The sequence below is a fragment of the Loxodonta africana genome, chromosome 3, assembly GCF_030014295.1.
Source record: "Loxodonta africana isolate mLoxAfr1 chromosome 3, mLoxAfr1.hap2, whole genome shotgun sequence".
In the NCBI taxonomy this organism is placed as follows: Eukaryota; Metazoa; Chordata; class Mammalia; order Proboscidea; family Elephantidae; genus Loxodonta; species Loxodonta africana.
The window spans coordinates 54313176-54334469 of NC_087344.1; the positions used below are offsets into that span (position 1 = coordinate 54313176).

Here is a 21294-nt window from a genome sequence, read left to right on the forward strand (position 1 = left end):
ATGGATTTTTTTCTTTCTAATTAATTAATCCAATCAATTATTTTATATATTCATTCATTCTTATATCCATTCAAAAAGCATTTGCTGAGAATCCAATATACACCAGGCTCTCTGTGAGGCACTGGCGATACAGAAATGGCACAGTGCCCATTCTCCAGAAGCTCACAGTCAACTCCAAAAGACACACAGAACAATTACAACACAACCTAATAAGTAGTTAGATAAAAGCTAGAAGGAAGAGTCATGGAAGAAGGCTTTCTAAAGAAAGGAACTCTGTCATGGCAAGGCCCAGGACAACATAATTCTGCGGTTCAAGTATCCAAGAATACACGAATTAAATTCAATAAGACATCATCCTCTGAACTGGGAGTGTGAAGATGAAGGGGCAGCTCAGCCCTTCAAGGAGGTCCTAATCTATTGGCAAACGAACATCTGAAGAGATGTTTCAATTCAATGTAGAGCAACCTGGGGGTAAGGTAGCCTGTGGGACAATGAGAAGCTTGAGAAGGGCTCTTCACTCAATCACTGTAGGTTTCCTGAAATGAGCTCATTGACGTAAAGTATGTGCAGGCGACGACAGCTTCTAAGAAGAGGAATAACATAACCAAATTTGTGTTTGTTGGTAGGATGGAGCATAAAAATGGGGAAGAAAGACTAAGATCAAAGTCACCAGCAAGGAGGCTGAATACATGAATAGGAAGTTGAGGTAGGCTCAGATCTAGCGAGGTAAGTTGTCAGTGGCTGCAATTACTCAAGGGAGCGAGTGAAAAGAGGACTGATGGAACCCTGCGAACCATCACTCTTTAAGAAAATGGCAGAGAAAAAAACACCCCTGGAAGGAGGCCAAAAGAGAAGAGTCAGAGAGGAAAGAGAATTCGGGGAGTGGTGTCATAGGAGGCGAACAGAGGAGGAGGCAAGGAGGATCAGAGGGAACAATCGTGTAGAATGCTGTACAGATGTCAAAGAAGCGTCCACAGGATTTGGCAAAGGTGACCTTTAGTGGCGCGGGCGAGAGTTCCACTGTAACAAACGAGTGAACGACAGAGTAAGCGAGCGACTGAGCGGAAAAAGTGAAGGCAAGTAAGTAAATGAATGAATAAATCAAGCGCTGTGCCTTCCTTGCCCGGTGAGATTTTCAGGGCCAACGTCAGGAGATAACGCGGAGGAAGAGTCTTCCCGACAGGGCTCTGGATGCCGTGTAGGAAATCTGTCAGCCTCGCTAACCTTACTTAGGGCGCCTCCAAGGTCAGGGTCACCTCGGGCCTCGGGTTAACCTGTCACCTCCATGACCCGCTTGAAGAGCCGGAAGCGACGGCACGAGCTAGGTCATCTCGCGATATTTGGCACGCCGGCGCCTGCTTTACGGACCTAGGCACAGAGGCCGGCTCTCGCGAGACTTTCCTGGAGTGGGAGCGCGGGGCCCGGCCGTAAGGAGAGCTGGAGCTGCTGGTGGGGAACATGTCGGAGTCAGAGCTCGGCAGGAAGTGGGACCGGTGCTTGGCGGATGCAGTCGTGAAGATAGGTGAGGCGCTTTGCCACTGTTAGGCCCGGCCCGGGCTCTGCTTCTCAAAGCGCTGCTTACCAGGGGCTGGAGGAGAAGACCCACGGGAGGTCAGGCCACCAGAGCCCGCGGGCCGAGGCCTTCGGATCGGCCTGTGCCAGCCCCCCAGGCCAGGGCGAGCTTCCCAAGCCCGGGCGGGAGGTCACCTGGCCGGCGGGGTCACAGGTCCCAGGACCCTGGGCAGACGCTCGGGGTGGGAGGGGTGGAGTTGCAGCCCCTAGCAGGTAGGTGGTCGTCGGGTTGGCAGGTGGCGGGAGAGTTGCAGGGCGCTTCGAATGGAGAACGGTCTGCAGGGCATAACCTTGTGTCAAGGCTTGAAATTCTCCTACCCGTTGTCACATCCCCCGGCCCGGGGCATGGAGCCTAGTCGGGAGGCCACGTTACTCCCTGAGACAAAAGCGCCTTCTAAAGAAGGTCATCGGGAGTATTTCATAGACACTGCCAGCCCCTAAAGTGAGTTGCTGTCATTTCCGAGTTGTAACCTGATGTATCTGAATCCGTACAGTCTGGGGCCTAAACTTAGAGACTTAATGATGGTGATCTGGAATGAAAATTGTCCCAGAAAGTAAAAGGCTGGTCTCTTTTCAGTCCTTAATGTAACTCCGAGTAGTCTTTCTAACATGTGCTCCGTGAGGGACACAAATTATGAAGTCACTGTATGGGAGGAAGAAACCCTGGTGGTGTAGTGGTTAAGAACTACAGCTGCTAACTGGAATGTCAGCGGTTCAGATCCTCCAGGCGCTCCTTGGAAACTCTATGGGGCAATTCTACTCTGTCCTATATGGTCGCTGTGAGTCGGAATCGACTCAACCGGAACAGCTTTGGTTTTTGATCTATATGGGAGGAGGAGAGGCAAACTCATTTATTTAGGGTGTACAGTGCTAAGTGTACAACTTAATATATTATCTCATAAATAACCTTTTTACAGGTCATACAATGAGAGTTAGGGGAAGGAATTTGCTCAGACTCGCACTGCCAATCAATGTCAAAATGGTCAAAGTTGGGAAACGAACTCAGAAGATAGATAAAATTTTGTATGGAATCTTAGGGTATTTAAGAAGGTTTAGGATTATGCCTCGAATGAAAATACTAGGAAAGAAATAAGATTGGAAGCTTCATGACAGCAGGAATGTCTCCTGGTTTGTTCAGTGCTGTAGCCCCAGCCCCTAGAACAGTGCATGATAAAAATTATGGACTGAATCAATGAATGAAGTAAGGTATCATAGTTACCACTTCACCCCCAAATTCACTACTTAGTAACTGTGTGCCTTTGGGAAGGCTATTTAACCTCTCTGTGCCTGTTTCCTCATTTCCTCATTTGTAATTTGGCAGTAATATTCCTATCTCATAGAGTTGCTCTGAGGATTAATGAGTACGTGAGGCTTGAGTATGGATCACTTTTATGAATGCCTTATCCTGGAAGTGACCAAAGAGATGCCAATTTTGGTTATTGTTAACAGCTTACATATAACCAAAAAAACCAAACACGTTGTCGTCGAGTCAATTCCGACTCATAGTGACCCTATAGGACAGGGTAGAACTGCCGCATAGAGTTTCGAAGGAGTGCTTGGTGGATTCGAACTGCCGACCTTTTTGTTAGCAGCCATAGCACTTAACCACTATGCCACCAGGGTTTCCAACAGCTTACACATAAGAGAGAAAATTTAACACCTGGATGTGAAATGACCAAAGTAATAAACAGTATGTTGTAGTAGTTAAGTCTGGGCTTTGACAGTGGACAGAGCTGAGTTTGAATCACCCACCTGCAGCCCTCATTCCCATCTTCACTAGTTTTGTAGCTTTGGGTAAGGTCTCTTCCTTACCTATTAAATAGGGTAAAGATGTCTAAAAGGATTAAAGAGAATTAACGGGAAGAAAAATAGATTACTTAGCACAGTGCCTGGTCCATATTATATATTCAGTAAGCAGTGGTAGTTGTTGATATTAATATAGTTGTGCCACTGATGACCACTTGAGGCAATGAGTAGTATGACTGTCATCCATGAGCAGGGAGTTACTGGGGGTGGGACATAACAAATGTGAAATAATTAAATAAGGCAAGATAATGTATGATTACAGTTAGAAGTTAAAATTCAGACTCTGCTGTAGAGCTTTAGTAAATCAAATAAGTGGAGGGATGGACCGAGGTCATCCAATAAGGGTTTGCAAGGGAAATGAGATTTCAGCTGACCTTTGGAGAATGGGCTGGATTTGGATAGTCAAAGAGTGTGGATGAACTTGAGCAGAGGCCAACTTGAACTTTTACAGAGGAAACTGAAGCATAGGGAGAGGTTGATGTTAGGTGCCATGGAGTCAGTTTTGACTCATAGCCACCCTATGTACAGCAGAACAAAACAGTGCCCAGTCCTGTGCCATCCTCACAATCATTCTTATGCTGAAGCCCACTGTTGCAGCCACTATGTCAGTCCATCTCATTCAGGGTCTTCCTCTTTTTCACTGACCCCCTGCTTTACCAAACATGATGCGGTTCTCCAGGGAGAGGTTAAAAGCCAGAATTGGAGGACTTGGATTTAGAACCCAGGCATTCTTATTTCAGGTTCAAATGCACAACTGCTCCTCAGGAGAAAGATGTGGCAGTCTGCTTCTGTAAAGATTATAGCGTTGGAAACCCTCTGAGGCAGTTCTACTCTGTCCTATAGGGTTGCTGTTGGTGTTAATCTACTTGAGGGCCACAATAGCAATGGGTAACTCCCTAAGAAAAGAGGGTGGGGTTGGGTGGAGTCCGAATTGTGAGATGTCTTAGAGGGAGTCCACTTTTGAAGACTTAGAGATGTCTTTGGCTTTTCAGATGCATTCTGCATGTTCACCACCTCTGTTTTAATAAAGTCTATTACTTTTGACTTCCAGGGCTCACTACTAAACAGCCTAGACTGGTGGGGAATCATGCATGGAAGGTTTTAGGCAAAAAATATTTATTGAATTATGGATCATTCCTTGGACAAATAGAGAAGCATGAGGCTTTCACTGTCCTCAATAGGGAATTGATGTGATATAAATGGAATATTTTCTAAGATTGATCTGGCAATATTTTATTTCAGAACAGATTTGAAGTAGAGGAGGCTAGCAATACTGTGAATGTGAAGTGATGAAGGTCTGAACTGTTAGACTGGAAAAGGATTAGGTGTATTTGAGAAACTTAAAACTTTTTCCCCATTTATAAAGCAGGGATAGTAAAACCCACCTTCTAGGCCGCACAGTGCCAGGTACATAATTGGAACTCAATAAATGCTGATTTCTTTATCTTCAGCTGATTAACTTTGGATCATCTTCATTTCTTATGAAGATGACTCCAAGGTTAGAAGCTGGGTAAGTGGTAATGTCATTGATCAAAATTTGGAAGTAAAATAGAAGAGGTGCATGTGAACCTTATTTACACTAAATAACATATAAGACTTAGTAGCTGATTATGTGGGTGGCAGGAAAGTGTGAAACTATAGTGAGGAAAAAAGGAAGTCATGATTTTTGTTGCTTTTCTACTTAAGCATTGAATTTAGTTGAGAGGGAGATTTCAGGTGTTTGGTTTTCTTTTTTTTAATGTGATTCATTTTATTGTTGTTGAGAATGTACATAGCAGAACGTTTACCTTTAACACAGTTTCTGCATGTACAATTCCATGACATCGATTACATTCTTTGAGTTGTGTGACCATTCTCATCCCCCTTTTCTGAGTTGTTCTTCCTCCATTAACATAAACTCTCTGCCCCCTAAGGTCCCTATCTAATCTTTCCAGTTGCTCTTGTCACTTTGATCCCATATAGATAGATCTTAAAAGAGCATAATGCTTAAGGCAGACATTCTTTACTAGTTCAGCTAAACTATTCTTTGGTTTTAAGAAGACTTTAGGGGATATTTTTGGTTTAAGGTTTAAAGATTATTTCAGGGCAATAGATTTGTGAGTTCATCCAGCCTACATGGCTCCAGAAAGTCTGGAGTCCGTGGGATTTTGAAATTCTGTTTATCATTTTCCCCCTTTTGATCAGGATTCTTATATAGAATCTTTGATCAAAATTTTCAGTAATGGTAACCAGGCACCATCTAGTTCTTCTGATCTCATGGCAGAGGAGGTAGTTGTTCATGGAGGCAATTAGTAACACATTCCATATCCTTCTCCTATTTCTGATTCCTCCTTCCTCTGTTGTTCTAGGCAAATAGAAACCACTTGTGCCTTGGATGACAGTTTTCAAGCTTTTAAGACTCCAACGCGCTACACAAAGAACAATGAGATAAAATAGAAGCGGTCAGCGTGTTATTAGGTCAACTAACTGTGATGTCCCATGAAACCATGACCCTGAACCTCCAAACCAAAGAGCCAAACCCCGTGAGGTATTTGGTTGTACAGAAGCAGCCTCAGCAGCTACTCTTTCTGTCTTTTTAGGTGGTATGTGGGGGTTGTCCCTTTAGCAGTAATGGACTTGGAGACGGGGGGCAAGAGAGATGAGGCATGAAAATGTAGTTTGGGGAGGCTTTAATCTGAGTGGTGTTTGAAACCATGAGTTTGAATACACTTTTATAGTGAGTGATTCCTGTAGGGTGTGAGTTATGGAACTCTTTAAATCTCTTTGGCTGCTTGCTTTCCTGGTACTTCCTAAAATGAAGGTGAACACTTAGGAGTGGCAACCTGCCATAGGTAGATAAGAGGTTTGGTAGAAGATGTAGGCAGGGAAGAAAGGGCCGATATAGATTTTTAACTGCATATTGACAGTTTCATACTGTTGGGTTTGGCAGAGATGGAAGGGAAACCATGGTGAACGGACAGTTCCGTTAGTGAGTCCTCTCATTTGGTTTGGCTCCTAAATTGTTTTCATTTTCCCACTGGTTTGCTAAAAAAAGACTCTCCTAATTGCTCATGTTTAGCATAGATCTTGTACCCCCGCTCAAAAAAAAAGAAAACTCCGGTTGCTCCAAGTACGTTCCGACTTAGCGATCCTATAGGACAGAGTAGAACTGTCCCATGGGGCTCCCAAAGAGCAGCTGGTGGATTCAAACTGCCAGTCTTTTGGTTAGCAGCTGTAACTCTTAACCACAGCACCACCAGGCTCCAGATCTTGTACAGCTGAGTTAAATAGTTCTCTCAGGAGTGTATTTTAGGCAGTGGTTCTTAAAAAAAAAAAAAAAAACTTTTCAAGGATCTTCTTATCCCTAGGCTTGAGTAAGGTTCTATTTCTCTCATTAATTCTGGTTTGAAAATATCTATTTATTTCGTGTCAAATAGAATTGTGGTATGATAGGTGGTTTCTGATATGGTTTGACCTGATGAAGTGAGCCTATGGATCAAAAAAGTACATACCTCTCTGTTACATTGGGGATGAGCTACCGAGTTATTGGCACAACGGGCCATTGTTCTCTCACCCTCCCTTCTGTTTTCAGCCCTTGCTCCTTTTCCTTTCTCCCCCTCACATTTTTTCCCTCTTCTCTTTGGCCTCTATCCTTATTTCTGCTAGTGCCATCCATGTATATTGCTTAGTTCATCCATAAGGTTTGGGATTAAAGTATCTTTTTTTTTAAAATAACTGTTAGCACTTAAGGAATTCCAAGGTGTCTTAATTATTCCCTTTATCAATTAATCATTTTCCGTAAGAAACCTATCACCGTCTGAAATTTGCAGTTTGTTTCTTTACTTGATTGTCCCTCTTCACTTGAATGTAACTTCACTTGAATGAGAACCAGAGACACAACAATGATTTGTTAAAATAACAACATATATTGCTTAGAATTTTGTACACCCAGTTCTCTGCCCATATTTGCTATTCAGTGTGTTTATTAACTGAATGAATTAGCATTTAAATTAAAAAGCCCAAGGTAAATATATTTTATGTCAATTTCTGCTGGTTCACATGTTTCATCTTGTGTTCTTGTACTCTTAGGGATTTTTACCAACTTTTTATTTCATCTGGAGATGTAAATTACTGTCAGTAGATCTTAATAATGAAGTAGTATTGGGAATGTTTGGAAGTGGTCAACCAAGAAATATAAATGAGAGAACACTTTTGTATTTAAACAAGTAGAGGGTGATGTTGGTTTAAGTGGTAGTGCCAAAGCCTATTGCAGGAAATTAAAAAGGAGTGAAGAATATTACAGTTTATGAATGGCATGTTCCCGTTAGTTTTATGTGAGTGCGTCATTAATGGTTTTTGCTAATTTTATGGATTTATTTTTAAGTTTTATCAGATTTATTGGATGCTGTGGTTTTCTTTCTCATTCCAAGGACTGTGCTGTTTGTTTTTCTTGTATGTACTGAGTAATTTGTACGCACTCATGAGCCTGAGTAAGTGACACGTTTGTATTAATGAGAATAGAAGGCACGTAGGCTCTTGCCAGCTTAGGGGCCTTAATAGTCATGGTCTCCACCAAGCTGATGCCCTCACCTTGTGCTTGTCATTCTGGACTGGATGGGAGGTTGTATCTGTTTCCCAGGGAAAATAAGATCCTAGGAGAGGAGACTTCCCAGGGCTGCTTCCCTCTGGTTTGAGAATTTCTAAGCTCTGCTATAGGGTCGCTATGAGTCAGAATCGACTCGATGGCAGTGGGTTTGGTTTTTAGTGGGTTTGCTAGCGTGAGTCGTGCAAGCACTGTCATTGCTCTCAGAGAGCTGTTACAACTCACTCCTGAATGCTGAAGCCTGCACTGCCAGGCTGTGTGGCCTCATAACCGAGGTGATGTTGTCTTTAACAGTGACCAGGGCCTCAGTGTACAGATTGGCTGGTGGATGCTTTGAGGAAAATCCGATTCCAGTACTTCCTGGATTCGAATGGAGGTCCCTAATGTGACTTGGACAGCTTTAAAATTGTGGTGGTCCTATTTCTCTTGCATTGTGAGACCAGGGAGAGGAATATCTAGTTTTACAAATCCATGAGTTGGCCAGGAATTCTAGCTTATTGTTAAAGAGGGGAGGAAGATATCCTGAGAAGGAGGGTTGCGCAAGGCTGTGATTCTCTCCTGAAAAAGGCTGCCCTTGCAGTTGTCTTAGTAGCAAGAAAAATGCAAACAATGGGTGTTTTAAAACAGCTCCTAGAATTGTTCAGTTCAGTGGACTACTGTGGTAGCATACACATGCTTTTTCTTTTCACTGATTTTTTTTTTTTTCCATTAGAAATAAAAGTACCAATAAGCATCTCTCTGTGCCTCAGTTTTCTCATCCATAAAGTAATAGCAGCTGCCTCAAGGGGTTGTTGTAAGTAAGGATAAGATGAGATCATCTCGGTAGAGCAGCTAGGACTTTGCCTGTACTTGGTACGTATTGGCTGCAGGCATCTAAATGAAGGGTAGAAATCGTGAGTTAAAATAATGAACACATTTGCTCTGCTCTTGGCTATCGAGTGTGGTATGGAAGCCCAACAATCAGTATTCTAGTCTATATACATAATGAACAAACAAAAAAACCCAAACCCGTTGCCATAGAGTTGATTCTAACTCACAGTGACCCTATATACATAATAGTAATCATTAATATGTACTTCTCAAAACAAAAACAAAAAACCAGCATTGTGGTAAGCCTGGGGAGGCACAGGTAAACAGATATTAGCCCTACCCTGGAGGGGCTTACCTCCTAGAGGAAAGGGAAAGGGAGGAGGTGACATTGTAGCGCTCTCTTGGGCACTATGTAGATGTTTAATAGGTGGACTGAGTGGAGAGCTGCATTCCAGGCCAGGAAACTGTCTAGACAGTGTCCCAGAGGGGAGGGAGAATTTGGCTTCTTCAGGGCATGATGATAATGACTATCATGTACTGAGCACTTACCACCTGCCAGGCACTACGCTAAGCATGTTATATTTTACATACATTATCTCATTTAATCCTCATAGCCTTGTGACCAATTTCCCCCCATTTTTTTTCAGTGAGGAGATGGAAGCTCTCAGTAGTTGAGTTGCTCCTTTAAAGTCACGATCACAGCTGCAAACCCCATCCTGTCTGGTTTCCAGAGCTCATGCTTGTAGCCACTGTGTGTTGTTAGTGCTGGAGGTTTTGTCCTCTGGGGGTCAAAGGGCTTATGTGGGTCAGGGGTAAAAGGTGAGACAGGAAAGGTAGAAGGGGTGGGAAAGTTAATGAAGGTCTTTTTTTTTTTTTTTTTTACTACATGCTGGTAAGTTTGGATTTTATCCTAAAAGACAGTGGTGAAGCCATTGCTTGTTTTCTTTTTTTTAAATATGGCTGTAGATACTTTATTCTGTCATGTTATTAGGTGAACTTGGGGATAGGAATAGATTCTGTTAACTTCCAGAAAGCAGTATAGACGTGGTGTGCGGTTTTTTCCTCCCCTTTTTTACTACTTTAAAAAAAAAGAACCAGTGCCGTCGAGTCGATTCCGACTCATAGTGACCCTATAGGATGCTTTATTGAAATATATTTCATGTTCCATAAATTCACCTATTTAAAGTACTCAGTGCCGTGGTTTCTCCTGTATCCACAGAGCTGGATAACTGTCATCACACTCTAATTTTAGAACATTTATGACATCCACAAAAAGAAAGGTACAGAAGAAATTCTGTACATACTAACAGTCATTCCCATTCCTTCCCCATCCCAGCACCAAGCAACCACTGATCTGTTTTCTGTCTCTGTGGATTTACCTATTCTGTATATTTCACATAGATGGAATTATACAATATATGGTCTTTTGTGACTGGTTTCTTTCACTTAGCATAATGTTTTCAAGGTTCGTCCATGTCGTAGCATGGACCAGTACTTCATTCTTTTTTGTTACTGAATAATAGCCTATTGTATGAATATACCACATTTTGTTTACCCATTCATCAGTTGATGGGCATTTAGGTTGTTTCCACTTTTTAGCGCTAATGAATAATGCTGCTATGAGCAAGTGGACATGTTTTCATTTGACTGTGTACCTTGGAGTGGAATTATTAGGTCATATGGTAACTCTGTTTAGTGTTTTGAGGAAAAACTATTGAATTTTAAGCAAAAGAGTAACATGATTGGATTTCTGGTTTCAGAAAGATCACTGGCATAGCATGAGGAGAATGAATTGGAGAGGGCTAGAATGAATTTTTTTTTTTTTTTTAGAATGAAGGCAGGGATATGGGTTTGTTACTTAAATTCATACCGGAGATGAGACTATCAGATGAGAGGAAGCCCGAACCAAGGTGAGGGCAGGGGGAGTGGACAGGAGACAGATGTGATAGTGATAGTACAGAGGTAGGATTTATAGAACTTGAAGTGTGGCTGGTGAGCTGATGCCAAGCCTAAGTAAATGGGTAGTGGTGTTGCCAGTGACAGAAATAAGAGGGAGGGGGGAGCCCAAGTAACACTTTGCAATGTATTAATCTCTAGTATGTCTTGAGATAGAACAGTGGTTGTATGCAGCTCAGTTAACAGAGATGAAAGTTACTGCTTTGCCATGTGTTCATCTTCATGAAAAGAAAGGACTTGGCCTTGTTCCTTCCTTCTGTAGGAAGGAGGACAGTAAACAGCTTAGCAGCTGATATGCCATAGAATTAACCAGCAGCTTTTGTGTATTAATCCAATAATCAAATTAAGTATAATTAAATCGATTGTTGTTGTTGTTTGTTGCCGTCCATCGAGTTGATTCTGACTCATGGTGACTGTAGCCAGGCCTGTCTGGGTGGGTTCAAACCACCAGCCTTTAAGCTAGTAGTTAACGCTTAACCGTTTGTACCAGCCAGGGATCCAGTTGATTGTTGAACTGGATTGTTGAAACTCATTTTAATGTTAAATATTATACTGAATGTACAGAAAGAAGCCATAGGATAAAGTCATGGAAAAAGAAAGCAAATTAATGTTTCTCTTTAAGTATCAGTTCGTCTGATAAATATGGGTTACTGCAAAGTATTGGTGGCTCACCAAAAACTGCCTTTTGGTAGTCTGTTTGCAAACTGATACCTTCTCATTTCATAGAGTGATATCAATGAGGGTAAACTAAAATACTTCAAAGGTTTTTGGTTGTTTATTGGTTTGGGTTTCAAATTAGTATATGTTAATTGTTGAATTAGTAGCCATATTTTGTTTGTTGTATGAATTTCAAAACAATGTTTGGGAGCAAAAGTACTTTTTCCATTTGCGACAGCAGTATGAATAATGGAACATTGTGATCTTGCTAGAGGAGAATTTTCTGTTAGCTTTACAGAGTAATGTAAGTAGGCACTATATGGAACTTGAAAACATATTTAAATTTTTGTTCTGGCTGTGGTTTTATGCTTTCCTAAAATGTGGCTTGAAACAGTTTATTAGTAAATATGCTGAAATGCTTTCTTTGGCAAGTGCATTTCAGTATTGAATCCAAGTAAAAATACAAATATTTACTTATAAAAATCGTTTGGTGTGGTAATATTTTTACTATGGCGCTTGACCCATTAGTGAAATGTTAGGCAATGCTAGATTGGATCCTGTTTATTTAAAGGCTGAGAGGGGAGAAGAGGAAGCTAACACTAATTGAATTTCTGTTATGTGCCAGTGTGTTTGGTACACTAATATATTTCCCTTTTTTATTCCCCAAAAACCTAGTGAGGAAGTTTATATTATCTCTGTTTTTCCAGCAATAAAAATAGCACTCAAAGAAGTTAGGTTGCTTATCCCAGGTCACACAGCAAGTAAATTACCGAGCTGGGATTATTAAATTCATGTCCACAAGTCATATTCTTTCCACTATATCTTAATGCTTATTTTATGTGAATAATTTTATTACTTATAAGACTTTCAAATTTAAATTGCGTCAATTGAGAAAAAGAAGAATATATAAATTCTACATGTAAAGAGCTGAAATTGTGAAATTAGGGTTTGGGTGCAGTGTTGATCCTTGAGTTCTCTTATTGGGATTATCGAGTGGCAAGTGAAGAGCTCCAGGGCCTGGGATCAGCCTACTTGGCTCTACAGTTTGTTAGTTGATCTTGGCAAGTTACTTAATCTCTGTGCATCAGTATCCTCACTCTAAAATAACCATAGTAATAGTAAATATCTCATATGAGATTTATGAAGATTAAATGAGTTAATATATATAGAGGACTTAACATAGAGCCTGGCACAAGCTAAGTGTTTACTTTCATTGTTGTTTCTTATATAATTCGGATGAGATAGTGGTGATTTAGAAACTAACAATAAGTCCATTTTTGTTTGATCTTAAAGAACTGTTACTTTAATGCGCTATTAGGTGCTTTAAAGAAATAATTGCATATTAAATCCCTAGCTGTTTTATGTACAACTGCCTAGATAAAAGAAAAATTCTGTCTTGGAGCTTTAAATGTACAATTTAACCTACAAATATATGCACAAATGGGAAATGATGTGTGTTCAGAGATGTTTGTTGTTGTGTTACAATAGCAAAAAACAAAACAAAAAAAGCCCATCAAACTGGAAACAACCTAAATACCCATCAGTAGGTGACAAAATTATGGTGCATATGTAAAATGAAATACTAGACAACTGTTAAAAGGAATGACTGAAAGACCAGAACAAAGCTGAAGGACTTACACTCCTAGATATCAAGACCTATAGTCATTGAAACCAAAACCAAACCTGTTCCCAGCGAGTCGGCTCTGACTCATTGCGACACTGTAGGACAGAGTAGAACTGCCCCCATAGAATTTATAAGGAATGCCAGGTGGATTTGAACCGCCTAATTTTTGGTTAGCAGCTGTAGCCCTTAACCACTACACCACCAGGGTTTCCTATAGTAATTAGTGTGTGTCTATAAAATATACTAGTCGTATAGTGGAGCCCTGGGAGCACAGTGGTTAAGCATTCTGCTTGGAAACCCTATGGTGCAGTTCTCCTCTGCCTTATAGGGTTGCTGTGAATTGCAGTCAACTTCATGGCAGTGGGTTTGATTTTCTTTTTTTAGTAGTAGAGTTATCAGAACAGTATGATATTGATGCAAGGATGAACAAACTGATTGATGCATCTGATTACAAAAGCAACATTGTAGTACATTCGTTCATTCAGACCCACATTATATACATAACTTCTACAAATCAGTAAGAGCAGACACTTCACAAAGAGAATGTTTAAATGACCAATAAATACATGAAAACGTTTTCAACTTAATTAGTTGTGAGGAAAATTGCAATACTTAATGGTAAAAGGCTAAATGCTTTCTCTCTAAGATTGGAAACAAGGCAAGAATGTATACTCTAACCACTTATATTCATCATTATACTGGTGGTCCTAACCAGTGTATTAAGATAAGAAAAGCAAATAAAGGGCATATGGATTGGAAAGGAAGAAGTAAATTTGTTTATATTCACAGACATGATCATATACATAGAAAATCATAAGGAACCTATGAGAAAACTACTAAAACTAATAAGTAAATTTAGCAAGGTTGCAGGATTCAAGATCAATGTTCAAAAGTCAATATTTTTAAATACTAGCAATGAACAATTGTAAAATTAAAGTAAAAAATGTAATTCCATTTACAATAAATCCAAAAATATAAAATACTTAGGGATAAATTCAACAAAATGTGTGTAAGACCTATACATTGACAACCACAAAACATTGTTGAAAGAAATTAAAGATATAACAAAATTAGAGATATACCATGTTCATGGATTGGAATATAATCTTGTTAAGATGTCATTTCTTGCCAAACTGATCTATAGATTCATGACAATTCTAATCAAGCTTCCAGCAGAATTTTTTTTAATTGAGAAGCTGACTTTAAAGTTTATATGAAAATGTAAGCAATACAGAATAACCAAAGCACTTTTTAAAAAGGACAGCAAAGTTGGGAGACTTTAACATTACCTGATTTCAAGATTTACTATAAAGCTGCAGTAAACAAGGCAGTGTGGCACTGGAGAAAGAATGCACATATAGATTAATGGAATAGGATAGAGTCCAGAAGTAGACCAATAAATATATGGTCAATTCTTTTTGACAAAGGCAACTTAATGGGGAAAGGAAAATCTTTTCAACAAATCATGCTAGAACAACTGAGTATCCATATATAGAGAAAAAAATGAACCTCACATCATACACAAAATTCAACCTGAAAAGGATCATTTGTTGTTGTTAGGTGCTGTCAAGTCGGTTCTGACTCATAGCAACCCTGTGTACAACAGAATGGAACAGAGCCCAGTCCTGCACCATCCTACAATTGTTATACTTGAGCCCATTGTTGTAGCCACGGTATCAGTCCTTCTCGTTGAGGGTCTTCCTCTTTTTTGCTGACCGTCTGCTTTACCAAGCATGATGTTCTTCTCCAGGAACTGGTCCCTCCTGATAACATGACCAAAGTATGTGAGACAAAGGCTCGCCATCCTTGCTTCTAAGGAGCATTCTGGCTGTACTTCTTCCAATACAGATCTGTTAGATCTTTTGGCAGTCCATGGTATATTCAACATTTGTGACCAATACCATAACTCAAGTTGTCAGTTCTTCTTCAGTCTTCGTTATTCATTGTCCAGCTTTTGTGTGTATATGAGGCGATTGAAAACACCATGGCTTGGGTCAGGCGCGTGTTAGTCCTTAAAATGACATTTTTGCTTTTTAACACTTTAAGGAGGTCTTTTGCAGCAGCAGCCTTGCTCAGTGCGATGCTTCCTTTGATGTCTTGACTGCTGCTTCCATGGGCATTGATTGTGGATCATAGAACTAGACATAAAAGCTAAAACTGTATAACCTCTAAAGGAAAACATAGGAGAAAGTCTTTGTGATTTGGGGTCAAAAAAATCTCTTAGGATACAAAAAGCAAAAATAAAGAAAAAAATTGATAAACTGGATTTGATCAAAATAAAAAGTTGTACTCTTTGAAAGACATTGTTAAGACAAAAAGGATGCCACAAAATTGGAGAAAATATTTGTAATACATATGTCTGATAAAGACCTTGTACCCAGAATATAAATTTAATCATAAGAAGACAAGCAACCCATTTAAAAAATGGGCAAAATATTTGAGAAGACTTTTCACAAAAGACATTATATATAAAAAGAGAAGTTATGCTAATGTCAAATAGCACACGAAAAGATGCTCATCAAAGGTCATTAGGGAAATACAAATCAAAATCGTAATGAGACTTTGATTTCGAAGATTTCATTTTAATACACACCTGATAATGAATTAACTACAACTGTTTGCGATAGGGAGCTCTAGTGGTGCAGTGGTTAAGTGTTTGGCTGCTAACCTAAAGGTCAGCAGTTCGAATACACCAGCCACTGCTTAGAAACCCTGTGGGGCAGTTCTTCTCTGTCCTATAGGGTCACTGTAAGTCGGAATCGACTTGATGGCAACGGTTTTTGTTTTTGCTTTTAATTCACAATTGTGTTGGGTGAAAATACTTATTGTGAGATCCCATTTAAATAAATTTCCAAACAGGCAAAACCACTAAAGTCAGAATATGGTTACCCTTAGGTGAAAGTTTTGACGAAGGGAACACAAAGCTGGCTTCTTGGGATGCTGAAATCTGTTTCTTGATCTGGTTGATGTTAACGTGGGTGTTTAGTCTGTAAATATTCATCAAATGTTCACCTAATTGTACACCTTTCTGTATGTATGTTATACCTCAGTACAAAGTTTTAAGAAGATGCACTGTCACAGAAAGGTATTCTCAATCATTGTAAAGTGAAGAAAGCAAGTTGCACAGTATCACATGTGATACATGTGATCCCATTTATATAGATGGAACGACAGGCAAGAAACTGTGAATCCACGTTATCTTTGGGGAATAATAATGAAACTTAGTGGGAAGGACCATTAACTGCAGTTTTTATAATTTAAGGAAAGAAATGAGAACAGTTAGAAAAAGTAATTTACTGAGTTTAGTTACTGTAGTTGAGGATTATGAATGATCTTTTAAAAAAATGTGTTAAGTCTGGTTTTGTTTTTAACAGGATAGTGGTTTAAAGTGAAAATATCTTTAAGATTTCCATCAACTCTGAAATTACATTGGCATCTACTGAAGTTTCTCATTACTTGACAGTCTCACAAATGGGATTTGTTCTTGGTGGATACGAGGTCTCACTGTTCCTCTCCTTGGATAGCCCCAGTTGAATAAACTCCATAAATTCCTAAACTCGCAGGATGATAGAGTATTACAGCTGGAACGAAGCTTAGGGATTCATTTGTTCAGTGGTTTTTAAAATGTCTTTCAAAGTACTATAGGGCTTGCCACTGGGCGGGGCTGGGTACCAAGAGGAGAGTGAGGGAAGACTGCAGGTAAGTCCTAGCCATGCCTCCAGCTACTTCCCCTTGCTCTCATCCTATCAGAGCAGCTCCGTTTTTATCTGTTTTGTATATTTATTTTCTGTGTAAGATTTTGTTTCGAAAAAATTTCACTACTTTGAGAAAAAAGAACTGATAACCCATTTTCAGCCTTCTCATTTCACAGAATTAGGAAATTGGTGCCTGGGGGGTTGAGACTTGTTCCCCCCGGGTCATTCCTGATTTGTTTAGGACCAGTTTCTTCCTGTGTACTGGATATCTGGAGAGATTTGTTCAGAAAACTACTGTTTTACTGGTCTTCTGATCCTAGATTTACCTAGTTATTGGGGTCCCACACACTTGGCACACACATGTATACGCTCTCCACTCTCACCACCTACCCATAACTTTGGAGGTTGGTTTAAGATACTATTTCTATTGAACTTAACCTGTTGCTGTCAAGTCAGTTCCAACTCATGGTGACCACATATTCCGGAGTAGAACTGCACTCCATTGGGTTTTTAATGGCTGTAATCTTTTTTTTTTTTTTAAATAATATTTTATTGTGTTTTAGGGGAACATTTACACCATTTAACGTTTTTTATACAGATTGTTCCATTAGATTGCTTACATTTTTCACGATGTGTCAGTATTCTCATAATTTCCGTTCTGTTCTGTTACTATTAACGTAGCTTCCCTGCCCCTCCTTACCTTCTCTTCTTTGCTTTAGGGTAAATTTTGACCATTTGGTCTCATATAGTTGATTGTTTAAGGGAGCACAGTGTTCATGGGTGATTTTTTTTTTTTTATCAGCCAATCTGCTGTTTGGATGAAAGGTGACCTCCAGGAGTAGCTTCAGTCTAAGTTCAAAGGGTATTAGTCTCAGGGGTTCCTCTAGTCTCTATCAATCCAGTAAGTCTGGCCTTTTTTAAGAATTTGGATTTTGTTCTATATTTTTCTCCCTTTCTGTCTGGGACCTTCTATTGTATCCCTGAGCAGAACGGTCATCAGTGGTAGCTGGGTACCATCTAGTTCTTCTGGTCTCAGACTAGAGGAGGCCATGTGCACTATTAGTCCTGTGGATTAGTTTTTTATTTGAGTCTTTGGTTTCATTCATTCTCTTTTGCTCCAGACGTGTAGAGACCAATAGTTATATCTTAGGTAGCCACGTGCAAGCTTTTAAGACCCCAGATGCTACTGACCTAACTAGGATGTAGTACATTATCTTTATGAACTATATTATGCCAGTTGACTGAGTTTTCCCATGAGACTATGTCTCAGGCCTTTTTTTTTTTTTTTTTAAATTGTGTTTTAGGTGGAAGTTTACATAGCAGATTAAGTTCCCATGTAACAATTTTTATATAACTTATTCCCTGAGATTGGTTACATTTTTTACAATGTGTCAATGTTCTTACTATTTCAGTTCTTTTTGTTCTATTTCCATGAATCTAGCTTCCCTGCTCCTCCTTACCTTCTCATCTTTGTTTTAGTGTAAATGTTGATCATTTGGTCTCATATAGTTGATATTTAAGGGAGCACAGTATTCATGGGTGATGTTATTTATTTTATCAGCCAATCTATTGTTTGGATGAAAGGTGACCTCCAGGAGTGGCTTTCAGTTCCAAGTTCAAAGGTCCAGTAAGTCTCGCCTTTTTTTTTTTTGAGAACTACATGATTTTTATTTTGGGAGAGAATAGGCATCGTTTCTTCCTGTGAATAGCTGCCCTGATCGTTAAACTAAATGAGGTTTTCTACCTGTTTCTTCTCTGAGAACTGACTTAAAAAAGAAATGATAGAAGTTTAAATCAAAGGTTTAAATAATACTTTATTTCCCTGCATTTCTTTCTTCCTTTTTTTTTTTTTTTAATTTTTATTGTGCTTTAAGTGAAAGTTTACAAATCAAGTCAGTCTCTTACACAAAAACTTACATACACTTTGCTACATACTCACAATTGCTCTCCCCCTGATGAAGCCTCGCCTTTTTAGGAATTTGAGTTTCGTTCTACATTCTTCGCCCTTTCAGTCTGGGACCTTCTATCGTGTCGCTGGTCACCACATCTTGAAATGCATGTGAAATTGTTCACTACAGATTAGTAAGTAAGCACAAATAAGCCCATGCTTACCTTGCTTACTAGGTCCTCTGTCCCTGTCAGAGATTGTAAATTTAAAAAGAGGCTTTGATTCTGTAGGAAAGTGCTGTGAAATTGGGAGAGAGACAGATGCCAGCTAGAATCTTTGATGTGGTGAAAAAATGTGAAATTGTTCACTACAGATGATCTGGTAAGCACGGTGCTTACCTTGCCTGTTGGGTAATCCGCCCCTGCCAAAAACCATCCCTAATTAAAGAGATGGCCTTTTAGAATCATGGAATTTGAGGCTTGCAACCAACAGGGGAGTTCATTTGCCACCAGTTTTGAACATGTGCTCTGTGGGTTTCTGGGGCTTCTCTGGGACAAGGTGGGGTTCAGGAGGTAGGGTCTGGATGCTGCTTGGACTCCTCAAACAGCAGCTATTGAATGTACTGGGTTTCCACAGAAGAATTCTCTGTAAAAAAGGCTTTCTCTGTTTTGAAAGAAAGGAAGGGAATTATGAAAACAGCCGATTAGCCCAGTGTCTCTCACTATGAGGAAACAGAGGGCCTGAGATGTTAAGCTCTTTTAGCTGGAGAAGACGTAAGAAGAGTGGGCCTAGAGCCAAGTGACCTTTAGGATAGTTATTGGTCTCTCCGAGCCTTGGTTTCCTTGTCTGTAAATTTGGGGTACTTAGTGAGGCCCAAAGGAGCCCTGGTGGTACAGTGGTTAAGCTGCTGACCAAAAGGTCAGTGGTTTGAACCCATCAGCCACTCTGCTCTGTGGGAGGAAGATGTGGCAGTCTCCTCCCTTAAAGATCACAACCTTGGAAACCCTATGGGGCAGTTCCACTCTGTCATATATACAGCAACCTATTAGGTTGGTATGAGTTGGAATCCAGTCAGTGGCAACGGGTTTAATGAGGCCCAGGATCAGATAATGGATGTAAAAGCATTTCGTAAATTGTAAACCCCTAGACCAGTGGTTCTTACCTGGGGTGATTGTCCCTTCGCTCCCCGGAGACATTTGGCTGTGCCTGGAAACCCTGGTGGCATAGTGGTTAAGTGCTATGTCTGCTAACCAAAAGGTCGTCAGCAGTTTGAATCCACCAGGCGCTCCTTGGAAACTCTGTGGGGCAGTTCTACTCTGTCTGTAGGGTCACTATGAGTTGGAATTGACTCAGTGGGAACAGGTTTGGTTTTTTTTTTTTTTTTTGGAGATGTTTTTGGTTGTCATACTTGGGTAGTGTGCTACTGGCATGTAGTGGGTAGAGGCGGAGGATGCTGGCTAAACATCCTACAGTGCACAAGACAACCTCCACAACAAAGAATTATTCAGCTCAAAAAATGTCAATAATGTTGAGGTTGAGAAACCCTGCCCTAGACAAAGGGGACTACCCAGAACTTCTGACGCCTGCCACAGCTCTTTCAGACTATGACACACAACCAAAAACAAACCTACTGCTGTTGAGTTGATTCCGACTCATAGCGACCCCATAGGGTTTCCAAGGCTGTAAATCTCTGTGGAAGCAGACTGCCACGTCTTTCTTCCATGGAGCCACTGGTGGTTTCAAACTGCCAACCTTTTGGTTAGCAGCCGATCGCTTTAACCACTGCACCACACACAACACAGGGTCATATATTCATACATTCATACACACATACTTTTCAGCAGCTGAAAAGATAAAGGAAGGGGGAAAAAAACAATAATTAGAATGACTTGGAAGAAAGCATAGCTCGTAATTTTTTTTTTAACTAAATACATTCTTGTTATTAAAACAAGAAATGAAATATATTTATAAAATGAAAGGGCATTGGAATCAAGATGTTAAGTAATAGTTAATAATTTAATTTGTGATTTTTTAAAGTAGGAAGTAGATAAATAACTTTAAAATGCTCTTTAGATAGCATGAAAGGAACAAGAAATAGTGAATTTGAGTACAAGTTAGAAAAAAATGTGGGAAGAGTCCTTTGGTTTAAAATAGGTAAGGAGGTGGTCTTAGCAGACGGTGGGTCAGTAGGTATGGATGATGGGGAGGCAAATAGAATAGGATAGTGGGCAGGCTGGGTGGGCAGATGGCAGTGTGGCTGAGGTGCCTGTTTAAAACTACACTGACTTTCCAAGTCTCTTCAGTTATGTATCTTTGGGTAGAAAATTACAAGTGTTTGATCTGTAGGGTCGCCGTAAGTTTGGAATTGACTTGATGGCAATGGGTTTTTTTGTTTTGTTTTTGGATTAATAGTTAACAGTATATTGAACAATTGAAATCCAGTGCTTTTACTTAAGTTTTCTTTATCCAACTTAAACCTGCATTAGAATGCTGAGGATAATTTATAATTATTATAACACTCTGACAGGGTTGTTGACAGATTTGTAGATTTACTTTACTTTGACAAATGTTTACAAGTTAGAACAAATGTTTCTGATTATTTGTCAGAACCTGCATGTATAAACCACTCAGAAGTCCTGTCTGATAGATTGTAAGTGATTAAGTGAAGCTAATGATTTAAGCAACATAATTCACTTTTTAGTGG

The 21294-nt window shown here is 39.9% G+C and overlaps 1 protein-coding gene across 2 annotated transcripts in view; it reads left to right on the plus strand.

Annotated features, from left to right (window-relative positions):
• The first annotated feature begins 623 nt into the window (after positions 1–623).
• Positions 624–21294, plus strand: part of MICOS10 (mitochondrial contact site and cristae organizing system subunit 10) — a 38506-nt gene continuing 17835 nt past the window's right edge. The window contains exon 1 of one of the 2 annotated variants that reach the window (XM_023551994.2): positions 624–1522. In XM_023551994.2, coding sequence (XP_023407762.1) covers positions 1459–1522 — 64 coding nt within the window. In that variant the 5' untranslated portion in view covers positions 624–1458. The remainder of the gene's footprint in view (positions 1523–21294) is intronic. The other variant, XM_010593050.3, reaches the window with a different exon arrangement.